Below are 18,796 nucleotides of genomic sequence, written 5' to 3'. Positions count from 1 at the left end.
ATGTACTTTGATCTTGATTCTTTTCAGACTATGAGAAGACAAAGAAATGAAGTTGTTGTGGAGTTAAGAAAGGTGAGATGACCTAGCATTATTCTTACCAAATGGGATTTGGCTATGTTGGTATTTCAGTAAAATTTAAGAGGTTTTGTTAAAGGCTTAAAAAAAAAAAGATACTGTTGTGTGTGCTTTCTGTAATCCACCAAGAACACCACTGTTAAACTATCTAGTTGTCTTAACCAAAGTACTGTCACAGAATTAATACAGAAGGAAATTCTAAAGTTACTGTACCTGGTACAAGAAGTTTCATAATTTCTGTCGTGAAAAACAGAATTTTATTTGTAATCTATTGAAGGGAATAATTCCTGCTTCTCCAGCTAGGTTTTTAATTTTAAAAACTTACGAAAAGTTTAATTTTTTTCCTTTGAAAATCAGATGTTCCGGCTAATCTGTAGACAGAAAGCTATTTTCTTTCCCAAAACAGTAGTTCAACACACAAGTAAGAGTGGAAGAGTATATGTGTGAAGATTACACTGTTTAGAATTGTTGGAAAACTAGCTCTTGAGAAAAGTAATCATAACTTGAATTATTTTACTTCTGGGATGAGCAGAAAACTAGCCTCTGGGAATTGCCTTGTCTTGTTAGAAATAATGACAAATAGGTTGTAGTGTCAGTGTTGATGGATGTGTTCACATGCAACTTCCAGCAAAAGTAGTTATTGCTGTAGATAAAGTTGGATGGAAGATTTTTCTAGGAAGAAGTAATTTCCAAAATGTGCTCCTCTGTGCAGCCCTTTCCAACTTCTTGAATGTTGGAAACTTTAACAGTATCAATGAAAGCATGTTTATGATGCTTATTTAAAACGGAAGCTTCTATTTCCTTCCTAACACACCCTGTACCCCCTAAATCAAAGTTTTAAAGGTATTAAATAATTTTTGTCTTTTAAGAACAAAAGAGATGAGCATCTTCTAAAGAGGAGAAATGTTCCCCATGAAGATATCTGTGAAGATTCTGATATAGATGGTGACTTTCGAGTGGTAAGTATTAACTCTCAAGCATATCTTCTTTTTATGTACTTAAAAGACATTTCTCATTTCTAACTGTTTTTGTCTCTGTTTTCTAGCAAAACACTTCTTTGGAGGCAATAGTACAGGTAAAAAAAAATTTAATTGTTTGAACATTCTTCATGTCATGGTGATAAATATGTGAAAAGTCTAAATTCTCTTTTATTTTAGAATGCTTCAAGTGACAACCAGGGTATCCAGTTAAGTGCTGTGCAGGCTGCAAGGTAAACACACTTTTCTCAAATATACTATTTTTATTCTTATTTTATCATGCTCTTAAATTCAGAAAATGTGTTCTAGCTTAACTAGAAAAAGTATCTCATTTACTGATTTTAAAAAAGAAAAATTGATAAAGAGAACTTTACAAAAAAAGATCAAAATACCTAGGTCTTTGAAGTAGTCAGGATTTGCATTACATATAAATAAATACTAGGATTTATCTTAGTGCAATACTTGATGCTTCTCACAAGTAGAGTAAATTATATAATTAGAAAGACTAGAAAGTCTTTAGCTTTAAATACAGAAAGAACTGTCATAATCCTTTTTCTAGTTTTGTCATGGATTAGGCCACTAAAACCACTTTTCACTTTAAGGGATTTCTATGTAGTTGTATGTATTCAAGAGGTGATCTTAAAATACTCTTACGAACTTTGCTTGCATAAATTTAGTATTTAACTGCTATTTCATGAACTACTGGGGGTTTTGTTGTTGTTGTAGCAGAAAGCTACAACTTTGTATTTGTTTACGCTCTGTGGTTGAGGGGGTGATTCAAGTGCAAGGCAAGACTTCCAGATCAGAGAGAAGTCAGGTGAATTGGAAGTCACTTTGACTTTTGGGAGCTAATGTATTTGAAACTGATAGGGGAAAGAACAGTTTCTGCGCCCATTTCCATTGGGCAACTTGTCTTCATTGAAAAGTTTCATCAGCTCAGGTAGAACACTCTATTTACTATAGCTGATCTAAACCAGGTTAGACTAAAGTACACTGAATTAAGCCTGATTTAAAATTAAATGAGAATGTCCATGTGAATAGGCTGGTATATGAAGAGATGACTACGTGTAATCTCTCTCCCCGTTGCTATCAGAAGTTTGGTGCGGCAGCCCAAGTGGTCCCCTCCAAGAATCTTCCTTCATTCTCCTTAATTCCTTTGCTGCAGAAAGGTTAAGCTAAAGGGATTAAAAATTGAAACAAATTTGTACACTTCTGTTCTTTGCAGTAGTACCTTGTGAATCCTTGCTCTCTGACATTATATCCTTAGTAAACAAGAAACAAGTTTCTACCTTTCCTGTCAAAGCAGCCGGGATCTGCTTATCTCCCTTGTTGGGTGGCGGAGGAAGAAGCTGCAGGAGGGTGTAACTGAGTAACTCTAGTGATCTTTATTTTACTGGCTGGTAATAAACTTCAAAAGTAGTTAGAGAACACGTGGCAACTGAAATGGGCAATGAATGTAATGACTTCAGTTTTTCAATAGTTAGTAACTTCAGTTTTGGGGACTAGGTGTTTTCACTTAAAGCGGAGAAAGCACACCCTGCTTGGTCTTTGAGAGTATGAGACGCACTGGGGAAAAACTTCCCAGCCCAGAAGGTAGTGCAGCACTGGAACTGTTTGTCCAGGGAGGTTGTTGGATCTCCGTGCTTGGAGGCTTCTGAAACTCAATTACAGGAAGCCATTACTGACCTGATCTGGTGTCAGCAGTAATCCCACTTCAAGCGGAAGGTTGGACTAAACAACCTCCAGAGATCCTTTCCAGTCATGACTTCTCATTTTGTGACTTGTCTGTTAAGTCTTGTGCTTTCTCCTTTTCCTAAACAGAAAGCTGCTTTCCAGTGATCGCAATCCACCAATTGACGATCTAATAAAATCAGGAATATTACCTATTTTAGTGCACTGTCTTGAAAGAGATGACAAGTGAGTATTTCTAAAAACTCCATGTTTAATTGTTGCAAGAATTCTCAGTATTTAGCTAATGTGCCTATAGAGTCTGATTTGAAAACTCATGTTACAATCTTTTTTTTTTTCTCCTTACTTTGCAGTCCTTCTTTACAGTTTGAAGCTGCATGGGCTTTGACAAACATTGCCTCTGGAACCTCTGAACAAACACAGGCCGTAGTTCAATCTAGTAAGTCCAACAGTATTTGATCATTGATAAAGCACGTGATGTGCTGTAGCTTCCACAAAAATGAGATGATCTGAATGATACTGTAAAAAGCATCCACACTCCTGTTTTCTCTCTGTCTCAAGCATGTTCACCAATCCCCATGTTAGGGTTGGTCCTTTCATGCGATAGCCGGGATGGTTGAAATTGAGTTGTCAATCACAGGCACGTCGCTGAAGGACCTGCCCATGAAGTCTCCTGCCAGATGTTCTACCTCTTCTCTGGCAAGCAGCATCAGTTGAAGCGCACACCTGCTTTTGTTCTTCATTTTCTCAGATTTTAAATTCAGTTGGGTTTCCTAATGGTGAGTAATCTCTTCTGGAAACTCACACTATTTTAGCAGAGTTGATATCTGCTGGTTTCCAGTTTTCAAACTTAAAACAACAAAAAACCCACAACAAAAAACTTGAAACAAAACCAAACAAAAAAACCCCTAAAAATCTCCTATGGAGGGAGGGATTTCCTATCTTATTGTGAAGAGGGAGGAAAAGATGTGGACCAGGTCCAGAGGTTGCCTGACATCGAACTCTCTTCCAAAGTCAAGTTGAAGGAAAAAACACTCCTTCATATTTTGAGGAATCTGAAGCATGGAAAGGAATTGTTGTTGGACTTGGAATCTGAGTAGCCAAGCAAAGCAAGCTTTCTTCTGTACTCTGCACATGTCCGAAGTTGTAGTAGTACTTCTGTTGGGAAAGCAGAACCAAGTAAAGTGTTTGCAGGCTTTCTGAACTGAGTGAATAAAACAGCAGAGCTCCTTGAGACCCATGGAAGAATCAGACATACAGGAAGAATCAGACATACAGTAAAACAAGTTTTTTTGCCTAAAATTTAAGGGAAAAAATCCACAAAACTTTTATGTGAGATACCAGTAGCTTTAATGGTTGGAATCATTGTTGTATTGCAGCGCATGCTGCTGCTACCATTAAACATGCTGTGCTTCCAACAATGAAAAGACACAGAATTATGCTTGATCTTTTTTTGTGTGTTCCCCCACCACCACAACCATCATATAGTGACGTCTCTTAGAATGACTTGGAACTTTTATTCAATGTAGTAAGTACAGTTTCTAAAGTGTGTGGTGGTATGGAAATGTCAATGTTACATATCTTCCATGACTGACTGTTTCACTTCATTGATCAAAGTAGATTGTTCCTTTTTTGTTGTTAGTGCTAAGCACTTACAGGCTTCTTACAAACTGTATATTAGTGGCTTTATACTTAGGAAAAAAATATGTATTCATAAGAAAGTTCCTATCTCCATCTTCTCTGTTAAATGGCTGGGTGTGTTTCAGAAATCTTTAACTGGAAAAATAGGTTAATTCTGCACAGCAGATGTGAAGGAATTTAAGGCAGGTGACTTCAGCTGAAAGGATTTTTTTAATTGAATGTATGTTTTGAGATTGCCTTGGTTGCAAGATCACTTGCCCTTTGCTTTTACAAACTCTCAGTGTTAAGAGCTTGTTAACTGTGTTATAGCTTGGATTTGACTGTTATAGTATGTATCTCTGCTAATACTTCTAACTTTCCTTTTTCCCCATCCTCCTCCTCTTCCTTTCCCAGTTGCATCCTGATTTTTCTTTTGGAAATCTAATTAACATATAATCTGTCCCACACCTCTGATCTAGAACACTTCTTTTTATTTAAACCTAGCTTATCGATGGATTGAAGATGAGTGCCAAATACAGTAATTATTTCTTTCAGTGATGATCTCTGATTTAGCTAGGTCTGCATGTATGCACTATATTAGCCAATTTAATAGCTATAAGATATGAAAGTATGGTTTATTTCTTGTAATGATTTATTTCAATGAAAAAGATGGTCTGTTGTAATCTTTCCAAAAGTACTTATTAATATGCCTGCTGGGGATGGTTTTTCTCCTTGCATACAGGCATTGTAAAATACCTTTATTTAGTAGGAAATAAGAAATCTGTTGTGACTTGTTATTTCTCTAGCAAAAAATGTTTTACATTGAGAAAGAGTAACTAAAAGTTTCAGTCTCTTGGAATATGTTGATCTAAAGTAAATGAGTGTTTGTTTATGGACTAAACTGTCATTAGCAAGTCATGTAAGCGAGCACCTTAGTGCTGGGGATAAAAAAGTAAGGATCGCTTATCTAAATGTGGTGCATGTACAATGCGTTTGAAATGTTGATTTAGCTTTAGTTGTGAATATTGGGAGCATTCTCCCATTTGACACCAACATAGGGTAGAAAAGTAGCTGCCTTGATAACAATTGTGGAGTTTTGTGTGTTGCCTTTTGAATCCCTTTCTTACCGCTTGGTCAGTTGGCTTTTTTTTCTGGCACATAGCGGTAGTGTTTGAAACAATCTCTTTTGCAGTCACCAGTTAGGTTATTCTGGTATGTTAGAAAATGGGTCTCAAATTAAGTAGAGTCAAAACTTAGTGATATAAAAAGAGACTTCACATTGAGGAATACATCTGTATTAGCTTTCAGGAGACCAAGATGACTAGATCGTAGAAACAGCTGCTGTTGCTGTGCACGTACCTTCAGAGTGGTTATCAGAATATACTGAATGCAGAACTGGAAACGTTAGGGAAAAGTACACGGTGACTTTGCGCATAGTCGTGTATCTGTATCGGCCGCAGGGGTTCCTTTGGTGCAGTTTACCTTGATTGCATTGTCTACTTGCATATGCTCAATCAACCAGGTTCCCTCTTGGCAGAGCCACAGGTGAAGTTGCGCACTAAAGCGTTGCCTGGAGCCCTGCACTGGCAGTGTATACAGAAGATCCCTCGGTAGTTAGCTTTCTGCACGTGCTAGGACCAGCAACTGGCATGTACTTCATTCCTAGTAAAGATGGGATGGGGGATATGGGTACTGCAAATCAGTGAGATTGAAACAAATTAAACCCCTGTACTTCCCTCTTACTACGTTACCAGTCAATAACGTAGGTGTGTACCTACTGATGCTTACGCTGGCCAATTGGAATGGGTGAGGTTGGTCTTAAGCAGTTACTACTTTGCAGTTGGTTCTGATAGGTAACTTAGCAGGGAATTTCTAAATGCAATAAGTACAACTAAATTTGGAGTCCTGACAAGCATCAGTAAACTTGTGAGGCTTACAAACAAATTAAATGTCTGGTTATTTTAAGAGTCGCTTTCATAATATTCTGAAGTGTGGGCTCTATAAGAAAGTGCAATGAAGGAAGATTTGTTACACTGTGTTTTATTTCAGTATCATCTGGGAAGTTAGTAAAGTTTTGACCAATACTTAACCAGGAGAAAAATTTTTCATGCAGTACTGAAATTTTATTTAAGAGCTAATTATGTGAAGTATTTTCTCTTTTGAGAGATGTATTTCTTAACAATTGCATGGGGTTTTGTTTGTATCTTTCAGATGCTGTGCCACTTTTTCTGAGACTGCTGCATTCACCTCACCAAAATGTTTGTGAGCAAGCTGTGTGGGCTTTAGGAAATATCATAGGTTTGTGTTACTCCTGCCACTAAAAACTTCTAAGTTTCTTTTGGTATTGAATGAATAAACTAGGTAGGGTTTTGTGCGTTAGAACTTGGAGATGTTCAACTATGAGACAAAAGGCAGCTGTTAGACTGGCAGTTACTCTGTTGTTCACTTATTTCTGTTTTCTCTATTGTGTATCGATGGTGTGCACCCAAAAATACATGCCTACACACTTTCTTTCCAGGTACAGGAAAAGGAATTACTGGCAAACAGACATGCAGATTGTTAAAATAGAAACTGTTTTGCATTGAGCTTTGAAATTTTGCCTGAACTTACATACATTGTGTTGAATTTTAGATAAGTTGTGATCATTTGATCTTTCATTTGATTTTTCCTCTTCTTGTGCAAGCGTTAGCTTTGTGGTTTGCAGCCCTTGTGCAAGCATTAGCTTTGTGGTTTACAGCCCTGACTATGTTTGTAGTGCTTGAGGACTAATATTGGTTCTGACATACTGAGATTTCTACAGTCTGATATTTCAGGAATGCCTAGTCCCTCTTAAGAGGCAAATCAACAAAATCCACAGTATTGTAACTGCCTGAAGCTGTGAGTGATATGTGTGCAGTACAAGTCAGATGCTGCTTTTGAGGCTACTGTAGTGATACCTGGGCAGTGACAAAAGTGTGTTTCTTTCAGATATGAAGATGACAATACCTGTTTTCAGGCAAATTTCAACTACTCTTGGGATGTTTTAGTATTGGTTATAAACTTTGCGAAGGGATCTTCAGGAATACATTGGGCTATCAACTGTTCTCGGTGGTTTGGTATTGTCTGCCACCCCTTTTCCCTTGCCCACCACCACCCCAGCCTGTACATCTGCTATAAATTATGGAACGCTTTTCTGTTAAGAATGTAGCTGTTTTTAATGGGTAGTTCAAAATGAAGCAATTAGGCAGGCAGCTACGGGTCCGACTAAAGCTTTATATAAGTGTCTTTGATAGATGTATCTATATAGATACATCTATCTCTAACTTTGTATGCATTTCAAATAACTGAAGTTTTAAGTGTGCAGAAATCAAACTTTTTGTGAATGGCATGGATGATCTTTGTCTTCATAATTCTTTGATGCCTCAAACAGGTGATGGACCCCAGTGTAGAGATTACGTTATTAGTCTTGGAGTAGTGAAACCACTGCTGTCCTTCATCAGCCCATCTATTCCCATAACTTTCTTAAGAAATGTTACTTGGGTCATGGTCAACTTGTGCCGTCACAAAGATCCTCCTCCGCCGATGGAAACCATTCAGGAGGTGACTGAATTACTCACTGTTCAGTGTAACTAAACTGAAGTCAAGTATCTGTCTGCCTTAAAAATAACTGTCAAATGCTTTTTTTCCTCCTTAGATCCTTCCAGCGCTCTGTGTTTTAATTCACCACACAGATGTAAATGTAAGTAACACCACTTAGAGCCAGTTTTGTGTTCTGGTATAGTTTTTTTAGCTGAAGTATAAAGCTTGTCATAATGAACTTTTTTTTTAAAGAAAAAAGTGATGTTCTCTTTCATTATGGCGAAATTATTTTGATATCTTTTAACTGCTTATTCTTAAGTATCAGTTATGATTTTTGCCTGGTATTTCTTTGTATCTTTGCAAGTGCTTATTGGCATGTACTTTCCCTACACTTAAAAATAAAATGCCGTTTCAGTTGTAGTTCTGTGAACATTAATTTACACATAAATAGAGGATTTTTTTTGACTAGCACTTAAGTTTGAGGTTGTAATGAAAATCAGCGTAAATGAAAGAGAAATTAATGTCTGCTGCATATGTAAAACGTTAGCTTTAGATGTAACTTCTGAGGTGTTAAATATGAACATTAGGTTATGTTAATAGTGAAGTAAATGAGAGAGACTTCACTGAAATTAAGAAATAGGTCAGCTTTTTGCCTAAACATAGGTCAGAATTGTTTAATTCTTTGCTTCCTAGTGAAGTTGTAGCTCAGTTGTCTAAGTGAATGGCAACAGTGCTTTACCGAAATATGTTTAAATATATTAACTAAAGTTTGCATAGTAATTACACTGTTTAATTTCTTGTTTGTAAGTAGTTGAAATTAAGCTTATTTGAATTTCTTGACATGACTGTATTTGTGAATCGGTCAAGAGTTGTCAGCTGAAACAATGCCTGCTCAACTTTTTTGGAAGCTGTCACTTGAAATGTTCAGATTTACTGCTATTTAAATGGGCTTTTCTGTGTGTGAATACACACATGTACGTACACACACAGAGGAAATTCAGTCTAAGTGCTGCCGCACCAGATGTTTAAAAAAAATTGAAAGCTTTTCTTACATTTCGTGGTGGGAATGCCAAGAAAAAAAAGCCTTGATGCCATATGATGTACGGTTCATTGGTTTGAGAGTCCCAAATGCCCGTAGTTTAATATTTGCTAGGGCTTTATCTTCTTTCCAGGGGTGAGTCTTTCATATCTCACATTGTCTACCAGTACTTCATGAAAAGAGCAGGTATAATTGAATTGCTTTTATTATATCCTTCAGAATTTAAGCTGTAGCAATTTAGCTGTTGTTCAACTGGTTTTTTTAATCACTGTGTATTCTTTGGAGCTAGAACAGGTTGAACAGCAGTTGTATTTCAGACTTCTGTAGAGTGGAATGTCTGTAAAACAAAGTGAGGTTTTGCTGTATTGCATCAATTCTGGCCTCACAATGAGAATTATTTTACATTTTAATTTATGTTATTTTTTGCAAGACTTGTGATATTTCTGTACTATTTACAAATAAATGTTTTTACTATTAGATATTGGTAGATACAGTCTGGGCGCTCTCATATCTAACGGATGCTGGCAATGAACAGATCCAAATGGTGATAGACTCCGGAATAGTCCCTCATTTGGTTCCTCTTCTCAGTCATCAAGAAGTTAAAGTGCAAGTAAGTTTGGATAGCTTTAAGGAAGTGTTGCTCAAAATGTAATACTAGAGTAAGTAGCTGGTTTCTTTTTATAGTTCATGTTGAAGTTTAAAGAGTACTTTTTCCTGTGTGGTATAGCGTTTGCATAAAACCTTTTGCTTTTTTAACTGTTACTGTTTGAAAGTATGTGCTCCACTAGAAAAATCTTGGATTAAAAGAACTCTCTTTAAAGAAAGTGTTTTGTTTCAGACTGCTGCACTGAGAGCTGTAGGAAACATTGTCACTGGTACCGATGAACAGACACAGGTAGTTCTGAATTGTGAAGCTCTTTCACATTTTCCAGCACTTCTGACACATCCCAAAGAAAAAATTAATAAGGTAAGTAACCACAGAGATTGCACCTGATTGATAACTTTTTTTATATTTGGCTTAGCTGTTTTGGATTCCACATAATGTAGTGTGGTAGTGATTTGAGTAATTGACTGCTTATACCAGTTTATGGCAAGAGCAAGCAGGGTGCTGAAATTTTTCTGGAAGTTACCATCCATAGAAAAAGCTCTAAAGAGCTGCAAACTTGTACTTGACAAGAATGTTGCTTCCTGATTCTTCTGATGGAATTTTTGTGAAATTAAAGCTTTATCTTATGATTCTGGCTGTTGACTTAAAAGTTAGAGTTCTTGATATGTGAAATGTCACTTTAATTAAACTGACTCTCTTGGAAGTGATGAAATAGAGATAATTGGATGTCTCTCTGAATGGAGTGTGTGTGATAAATGGAATTTAAACCAAATCAGACTGTGGGTGGGGTGTGGGGAACGTGTGTGCGTGCGCATGTATAGAAGAGGCTTTAAATGGGGGCACTGATAATGCAGTGCTGATTCCGGAGTGCATCTGAGGCATGTTGTTAAATTCTGGGGTGCCACTTTACAACATTGCCAATGATTAAAGCCCAAAACAAGCCCACCAAGACAAGCCTAGGCATCCTAGATCTCTAACAGGTTCATTAATGAAAGTGATCCTGTGATCTGATCTGAGAGACTCAGTTGAATGAAATGTGAGAATTTCTGAATCTCATGTTGAGAGAAATATTCATCTAAAAAGTTGTCATGCCAGATAAGTTGAGAGGAGAAGGGAATTGAGGAGGAGTGATGGGGGATTTCTAGGAAGGGAGAAATTTCTCAACTGTAAGATTGAAAAAAGTTGCTTCTCTGAATATAGTTAAAATTTTATGTGAAACCATGTTTGTTATTTCTTGACTAAAGTATAGATTCCCACTTGAAGGGGGTGGGAGGCTCTCGATCCTTGTTTAACATAAGAATCCAGATACAGTCTTTAGCTTAGTTCAAAATTTCAGCTGTTCAGGACTGGGAGGGCCTAATGGGGAAAAGATCTCTTCTTACACACTTTCCTAGGCAGTGGCTGTTGGTAATTGCTGGAAGGAGAGTGTCCTGGGCTTCTGGGCAGAATGATCTTAAAGGGTCGTATAACTTCATAGTATTCTTGAAAAGCAAGCATTTAAGTAATAGGTGTTGCATTTTCTTGATGATTGACGCTAAGAAGAGAAACATTATGAAGCAGGTAAAGGTAAAACATACTGTCTTCTACCACTCTCATGTCTGGAAAGTGTGATGCATTTTGGAGCTCATCTGACCATCAGCTGAAAACTGCTGTAGCATTCATTCTCAGTAATGGCATCAATTAGGCGTGTTCATTTGTAGCCTTGTGACTTTTTTTGTTTCCAAATAATTTTTCCTTTTAATCTGTGGATTTGGAGTATTTGGTTGTAATTTGGTAACAAAGAAAGACTGAAGAGTCTTGTGGAGTCTCCGAAGGCGAGACTGTCCGCTTTGTTACCTGTATGTCTAGTCTACTTGGAATTCAGCTATGTCCAGTCAAACTGATACAATACTGATTGTATTTAAGATTGTATGAATTGCAGATTAAAAATGTGAATGTATAAAATCTTGCTGGAGTGGAAATAAAATATGATATAATAATTTCTCTCATCCCTTTATTTTGCAGGAAGCAGTGTGGTTCCTATCTAACATCACTGCAGGAAATCAGCAGCAAGTTCAGGCAGTAATAGATGCAAACCTTGTTCCAATGATAATACATCTTCTAGATAAGGTTAGATAACAAGAAGGATTTAACAGTTTGTTTCCTTAACTGGGGAAAGTGACATCGAATTCCTTGCTTTGTGTTTTACTTCATACTGTAAATGTGGGGGGCAGGGGTAAACTATACCCTTGAGCATTTTTTGTGTGTTGCAAGATAAAATACATTACCGTTGATATTCTTCTGCGAAGTGCTGTGAGGTGATGAGTGCCAAATGTATTGGGGAAAGGAAGCAGATCGGGGAAGCTCCTTTTCAGGTCCTTCTAAATCTCATTTAAATTCTTTTTCTCACTTTGTAAACAATGGGGGTAGAATTCTTTACTCTCAGATGTAGCATGAAGAGGTCTGGATGGGAACAGCATTGAGTTAGTTCCCAGCATTTTGCCAAAGCTTAAGGACTCTATCCCTTCCCCCGCCATGTTGTCTGGAAACATAAGGGAGTGCTCAACAGTGGCATTTTGTGTTACTGCATTTATCTAGTCTGAGGGTAATCCAAGTAATGATCCTGTGACACTAGATTATGGACTGGGGTTGCCCTGTCTATTTTCTTTTTTAAACAAGTAAAACCACATCAACCAAAAATAGATGGCCATAGAAAATAATCGTAGCTTTTGTGCGTTCAGAGTTTTGCCCATAGAAAAGCAACACGCTGTATGCATGTATGGATGTATGCTTCTTTCCAGTAATAGGTGAAACTTGAGATGAATGCTTTTATTACCCTTTTTATTAAATAGTAAAGTCAAGTAGCTGCTCGCAAACACTTCTGAATGCTTTTCTCATGCTTTTTTCACAAAGTCTCTCATTGCTTGTCGACTACTAGAGGTTCAATGCTAATAGGTCAGCATTTGGGACTTCAAATACCTGTATTCCTTTTCAGTTGTTGGGCGTTGGCATCTTTTTAAAACATTAGTTTCCAAACCACGTTGTGCTCCCAAGGATCTGTCTTGTGAGAAAGAAGGGTAGCTAAAAGCATGTTTTTAAAAGGGAACAGGACAACATTTCTATCTTTCAAACATTTCCTACTTTTTACTTTATTCATTACTTGATTTTTCTTTGCTGAAGTGTGGAAGCAAGCCAGAAATACCAACCTTATGATGTGTTCAGCCACGACAAAGATGCAATATCTTGCTTTAGTGTAGAGGTTGGGGTTGAGACTGAAGAAATACTTGTCTTTTCCCCTAAGTAACATACAGCTGTTCACAAATAGTTCTGCTAACTGCCAATTTATTGATCACTGAGAAAAGAGTGGGAGACCTTTCTCTTTAAATTTAGTAAACAGATGTGAGTTGACTAACTTCAGAGGCAGACACAGTTACAGTATGTACAGTGGTTTATCAAAATTAACACTTACTGCTTATCTCTCACTGTAATATATGACAGCTGTTGATAAGGAATGCAAGAGAGTGGAGTACTACACTTTTTATTTACTTTAATGCAAACAAATTTCCCTTCCTCTGGAAGATCAATTTTTAAATGTGGTTGCAGGGAAGGTTGCTCTGTCAGTAGCTTCAAACATCTACAGGATTTGTTAGTTACTTTCCCTACTTACTGAAAACTGATACGGTGATACCACGCAGAATGGACTGTAACAAATACAAGCTGTTACTAGAATACTACAGAACATAAAAACTGGAATGATTATTTCTATTTACGGTTGTATTTTTAGGGTGACTTTGGCACTCAGAAAGAAGCTGCTTGGGCAATAAGCAACTTAACGATCAGCGGAAGAAAAGACCAAGTGAGTCAAACCTTAAGAAAAGGTCCATTATCTTTCTCGGGTGCATTTGAGGGAGTACATCAGCTGATTGGTTTAGACTGCTTCTGTGCCAGGATTATGAATGTCTGGATTCCTCCCCTGTTCAGTAACTCCCCTTTTCCCCAAGGGATTTAAGAGTGAACTTCAGTTGTTGTTTCTGGAATGACCTGAGATTAAGAGTATCAATGGGGATTGGGATGGAAGCTCTTCTGTTAGGATGGCCTAGTACCTATGAATGGCTGCATTCAGGCTCGGAGATTCTTGGTCATTCGACATCTCTATCTTTCTGCTTTTTCCCCCCTATGGATAAGAATGTGATAATTACAATGAGAGTAGCCATTGAGTAGAAATATACGAGTTTGTTGTAAGCCCAGAATATTAAATTTGTGGCAGGGTTGGGGTGGTGGTGTCATTCTTCAAACAGGAGGTTGAAACTCCTTGCCTGATACTGAAAAATTCACAGTATCTGCTGCTTGTGTGTTCTAGACTTGAAATATATTTGTAATGTAATTCATAAATGTTAATTTTTGTGCTGTAAACCAAGTAATTATGAAAGTGCTACAGAATACTCTTACGTTGTTGGGTAACTTTGAGTATTTTGACTTCATTACACTTGCATGCGTGTGTGCTTGTGGTGCATTGTTTGCTTCTGTCACACTCCTGATTTAACTATTTGCTTTTTTCCTCTTAGGTGGCATACTTAATTCAACAAAATGTAATTCCTCCCTTTTGCAATTTGCTGACAGTAAAAGATGCGCAAGTTGTGCAAGTGGTTCTGGATGGACTAAGTAATATATTAAAAATGGCTGAAGATGAAGCAGAAACCATAGCCAATCTTATAGAAGAGTGTGGAGGTATGATGCTTAATATTTTGATACAGTTTTCAGAAATGGATGATTTGGCTTCCTACTGTGTGTATATGCTGTTGGCTTTATTGTGTGTTGGCACAGATGTTTTAAGCAAACCTTTTTTTAAGTGATCTTTTCATGCCTCTCAGGTGAATATATGTAGCTTTTCCTAACTGATTAAGTTCAGGATCAAGTAAAATGTGGAGGAGCTGGGTAATGGCAATAAAGTTTATTAGGTGCCTATTTTCTAACAGGCTGGTGTACTTGACAGATTAGTTTCTGTTAATGTAGGGATGATATGCTTACCTTAATCATGCACAAGTCATGTCCAGGTGAATTTGGGCAGGGAGGGAATCTACATACAATGGTTGCAGAAATATGATAGCTTTAATTTCCTAATGGCTTTCAGACTTTCTCTGTATTGGTTGCTATTTAAGTTGACTGGAACTCTTCAAGGGTGAAAGAACAGTGATATTAAATTAGGGCACAGGTAGAAAACTGTGTGGGATTTTGTTAGCATGGAGTTGAATAGTCTTTACAATACAAAATCTTGAGGGAGGGGGAAAGCATAATGGATTGGTGATGACGGGGAAGGGAGAAAAGAGGTGTTTGTGTCTAAAGCTCTGCTTGTCAGTACTTAAATATATGTATGCTCTACTTGTGTCTGCCAGTAACTTATACTGTACTGGAGCTATTTGCTATATAATCAAGCTACAGGTCAGTAACGGATAGCAGGTATGCTACCAACAGTATGTAGACTTGGAATGTCACAGCTTGGGGCTACTACACCAGGTGCTGAAAAGATGTTTTTGTGAAAAGGGAGTATGTCCCAGTGCTTGGCCCTCGCCATATTTCCACAGATTAGCTTAACCGCTCATAGAAAGGAGAGAAGGGAAGTAGTACTATCATTATTGGAATTGATCTTTTGTACAGTTTTTTTTTGTCATGGTATGTATTCTTCAATCGCTAATATATTTCCTCAAATCTCAAAGAAGCATTTATGCTTTAAGTATGTCAAATGAGTTTAACAGCATCTTATTCGTAGTCACTCTATTCCTGGATTTGTTTTTAATTACTTTGTATGATGAGGCCTTAAGGAGAGGGAGGTTGTTTTGCCTGAACTTAGTATTTTAACTCTATTGCATTTCTTGTGTATTTATTATAGGCCTGGAGAAAATTGAACAGCTACAAAATCATGAAAATGAAGACATCTACAAACTGGCTTATGAGATCATTGATCAGTTCTTCTCTTCAGATGATGTAAGTTTGTAATAGCTCTGCAATCTGCTTTTGTAATTGTTTTATAAGTATGGTTGAAGATAAAGGCAACAGTTCTAAAGCCTGCTCTGTGACATTTCTTCAGTTTTTCAGCGAAGAACGAGCCCTTATTTGAACCTGTTGCAATCTTGCCATTCTTCATGATGAAGTATCTAAAGATCTGGTGCCTAATTTAAGCCTTATCTCTAGGGATTAAAATACTAGGCTCTGAATAGTTCTTAACTGTCAGCCTCCGACTAAGCTTGACATTTCACATTTGATAAAGCTCCCTGCTGACTTGAGTACTAAATCTGAGGTTCTGCTTCTTAAGAAACAAACTATTTTGAATATTTTGGTGATTTCAGAGGTAGGATGTGCTGATCAAGAATATTGTTTTCAGTTTAAACAAGAGACATAAATCAAAGGAAGGTTTTAGATTTGTATGCTGCACTTTCTATCACAAAAGTTGATTGCATATAAAGGAAATGCAATCGTGTCTGTCTGTCATCAAGTGTTTTCTACTTGTTTGAAGAACTTTCAGGAGCAGATTACTGCAAATGGCAGAGCTCAGTTGCATTCATGCCTTACTGTCAGCATTGAAGTTTATTTTGTCCTAGAGTTTCACTTTTATATGAACAATAAGATGTATGTCTTGTTAAGCAACTCGAATTTTGCATATACAGCAGGACTTGGAATTTAATCTAGAGTCAATTTGGTAGCCTGTATACTACCTATTTCAATTGAAACTGCGCTTTTGGCTTAATCCTTACTTGATTTAATGGTGTTGCTCTTAAGAACTGTGACAGTTTATAAGCTGGCAATAAGGATGATGCATGACTGACAGAATGCTTTCCAGGAGTGAGAACTGCATAAACAAGAGAGGCGATTGGGTGCCACGTAGCCTACCTACTAAATACAAGCTAAAACATTTCAGCCTAAAATACTTTGTCATTATAGTGCTCTTACTAAACTGGGGGAGAAGAATGGCAAGACTTGATGTGAGGAAGTAATTAGGTGAAGAGAGAGTTGCTCTTTAGGATTGTGTGGTTCCTTTTTAGTGAGGCTTTTGTCTTTCTAATCCTACTCATGATGTTCTGTTCTGTTACAGATTGATGAAGATCCTAGCCTTGTTCCAGAAGCAATACAAGGCGGAACATTTGGTTTCAATTCATCTGCCAATGTACCAGCAGAAGGGTTCCAGTTTTAGAGTGGTATTTTGGAAGTTAGGTACAATGCAGCACTGAATAAAAAAAAAGGTTTGATCCATCAATCTTGGCTCATGGGATCCGCTGCTGCATTAAATCGGGAAAGAAAATGTGAAGATTTCATTTGGAATCACAGAAAAGCCCAAATGAAGTCAAGATGGCGAGTGGGTGCGAGTGAGAATGAGTGGCAAAATGTAATGAAAAACTTCACACTGAATGCTTATTTAGATTGTTCAAAGAAAAAGGGCTACAGGTCAAAGATCTTCAGTGCCTGAGAAGGAACAATGACTTACTAGAGCAATTGGGGGGAAATGCAGTACTATCATCATCAAGCCTTGTAAGCATAAGAGAATAGGATGCCCATATAAGTCCAAGGAGAATGAGCCCAGGCCTTGCTATGAAGCACCGTGTGAATGGACAACATTGAATGAATGTCTGGACTCGATGCTGTGGAGCCAGGCTCGTGTTTCAAATACGGGGCTCTTCAGTCCTGAAGCAGGCTCCTAGTCCTGGAGTGGCGTGTGTACGAGAGTATGGTTGTGATGCTGTATGTGAACGCATGCAAGCTTGATTCGCCTTCAGGGGGCTGATAATAAACCTAGTAAATCATCAAAATGAGTTCATAAGTGTTAACTTACACTGGACACACAAACAAAGACCGGTTTAGCAGCAGACTCTGGTTTACTCCTGCAGCCTGTGTTTCTCTTTTTGGTTTTTTTTTCCTCTTATTTTTCTTTTAGTTATTTTAAATTTCTTTCCTGTATGGCTTATTAGTTGTTTGTAAAGTCAGAATTTCAGGAAGGCTTCCCTGTGCATTTGCACCAGATGAATGTTTGATGTTATGAAAAGCTTTCCATATCATCAAAACTAATTTGTAGATTTTTGCATGAAAAAACCATACATTTCCCTTCAAATAGACTGTGTTGCAGTACACAAGTTGCCATAATAGTAGAAAGCAGTAAAATGTGGTAATAAAATCTCATCCTTTTCATTTTCAAAGATAACATGAAGACCTTTGCATGTGGTAATCTACAGCATAGTTCATTTTTAGATTTTGTTGAGTCCTGTAACCAAATGTTTCCGTTGTGGTAGAATACCGTGCTGTGTTTCAATGTTACTTGTTTTCAAACTTTGTTTTCTATGAAAATGATATGGAAACTTCTAAAAATGAAATTTGGTGCATATGTACTGCCGAATAAAGACCGAAAAAGAGGTGTGAATAGATGTACAAATCAAGTCATGGTTTGAACACCTTTAATATGCCTAATCCAATTGTTTTAGACTCTTTTTATCTTAGATGTAGGCAGCCATGAACAATCTATTTTGAGCCACTTTAGAGAGAAAACTTTGTATTTTTAAAACTTGCACAAAAAGGATGCAAGTGTTTTTATAATTGGAGTAATACCTCAGTTTTGAGGTTCTGCACACTAAATTAAAGGTGACATTACAAATTTGTACAAAATGAACTCTTTATAAGGTGGCTCATTGTAGGAAATGCTGTGCCTTCCCCTTTGAGCACAAGTGTTGCATGAACAACAGTTTGCTATAATAAAACATACCAGATTAGCCACCATTAGCATCTATATCTACCTTGTGTTTTAAAATCAACTGGTAATTCTGAAACACTGTAGAATGGATAAAAGATTATTTTGTGATCATAACTCTTTGTTGGACTAGAGTATTTTTGCAGCATTCCTTGTCATCAGAAACATGGTTAAAGTTTAAAACTAGAAGCAGCGGAAACTAGCTTGTGAAATTTATCCAAGTAGAGTGCAGGCTAGGCTGTCTTGGGGAAATAAACATTAAAACTTGCAACAGCGGTGTATTTGGTCTGTCTTTGTATATACACTCCAGGTTTCATCAAAACATGAAGAAGATCATTTGAAGAAAGTTACAGTGAGATTTCTGAATCTCTTGTCTCTTTTTTTTTTTAACTTGCCAAGTGTCAGTGTGTTGCGTGGTATGTTTTGTAAGCTTGAGGTGAATAACTATTTTGGTATAAATATTAAGAAACAATGAATGTACCTAATTATGTAGTATGTAGTCACTAAATCAGTTAGGGCTGTTT

General features: G+C 37.2%; 1 protein-coding gene and 1 non-coding gene across 2 annotated transcripts in view; both read left to right on the top strand.

The window, feature by feature from the left end:
• KPNA4 (karyopherin subunit alpha 4) overlaps positions 1-18,545 on the top strand; it is a 28,509-nt gene extending 9,964 nt beyond the window's left edge. The window contains exons 2-17 of the mRNA XM_075506821.1: positions 28-72; positions 945-1,034; positions 1,121-1,150; positions 1,233-1,285; positions 2,874-2,969; positions 3,095-3,180; positions 6,573-6,659; positions 7,771-7,940; positions 8,035-8,079; positions 9,437-9,568; positions 9,797-9,925; positions 11,570-11,674; positions 13,329-13,400; positions 14,110-14,272; positions 15,432-15,526; positions 16,632-18,545. Coding sequence (XP_075362936.1) covers positions 28-72; positions 945-1,034; positions 1,121-1,150; positions 1,233-1,285; positions 2,874-2,969; positions 3,095-3,180; positions 6,573-6,659; positions 7,771-7,940; positions 8,035-8,079; positions 9,437-9,568; positions 9,797-9,925; positions 11,570-11,674; positions 13,329-13,400; positions 14,110-14,272; positions 15,432-15,526; positions 16,632-16,730 — 1,497 coding nt within the window. The 3' untranslated portion in view covers positions 16,731-18,545. The remainder of the gene's footprint in view (positions 1-27; positions 73-944; positions 1,035-1,120; positions 1,151-1,232; positions 1,286-2,873; positions 2,970-3,094; positions 3,181-6,572; positions 6,660-7,770; positions 7,941-8,034; positions 8,080-9,436; positions 9,569-9,796; positions 9,926-11,569; positions 11,675-13,328; positions 13,401-14,109; positions 14,273-15,431; positions 15,527-16,631) is intronic.
• Positions 10,264-10,581, top strand: LOC142413257 (small Cajal body-specific RNA 7). Its single transcript, XR_012776721.1, has one exon.
• Positions 18,546-18,796: the final 251 nt, after the last annotated feature.

Source organism: Mycteria americana, chromosome 7 (assembly GCF_035582795.1).
Source record: "Mycteria americana isolate JAX WOST 10 ecotype Jacksonville Zoo and Gardens chromosome 7, USCA_MyAme_1.0, whole genome shotgun sequence".
Classification (NCBI taxonomy): Eukaryota; Metazoa; Chordata; class Aves; order Ciconiiformes; family Ciconiidae; genus Mycteria; species Mycteria americana.
This window is presented reverse-complemented; position numbering and strand designations above follow the sequence as displayed.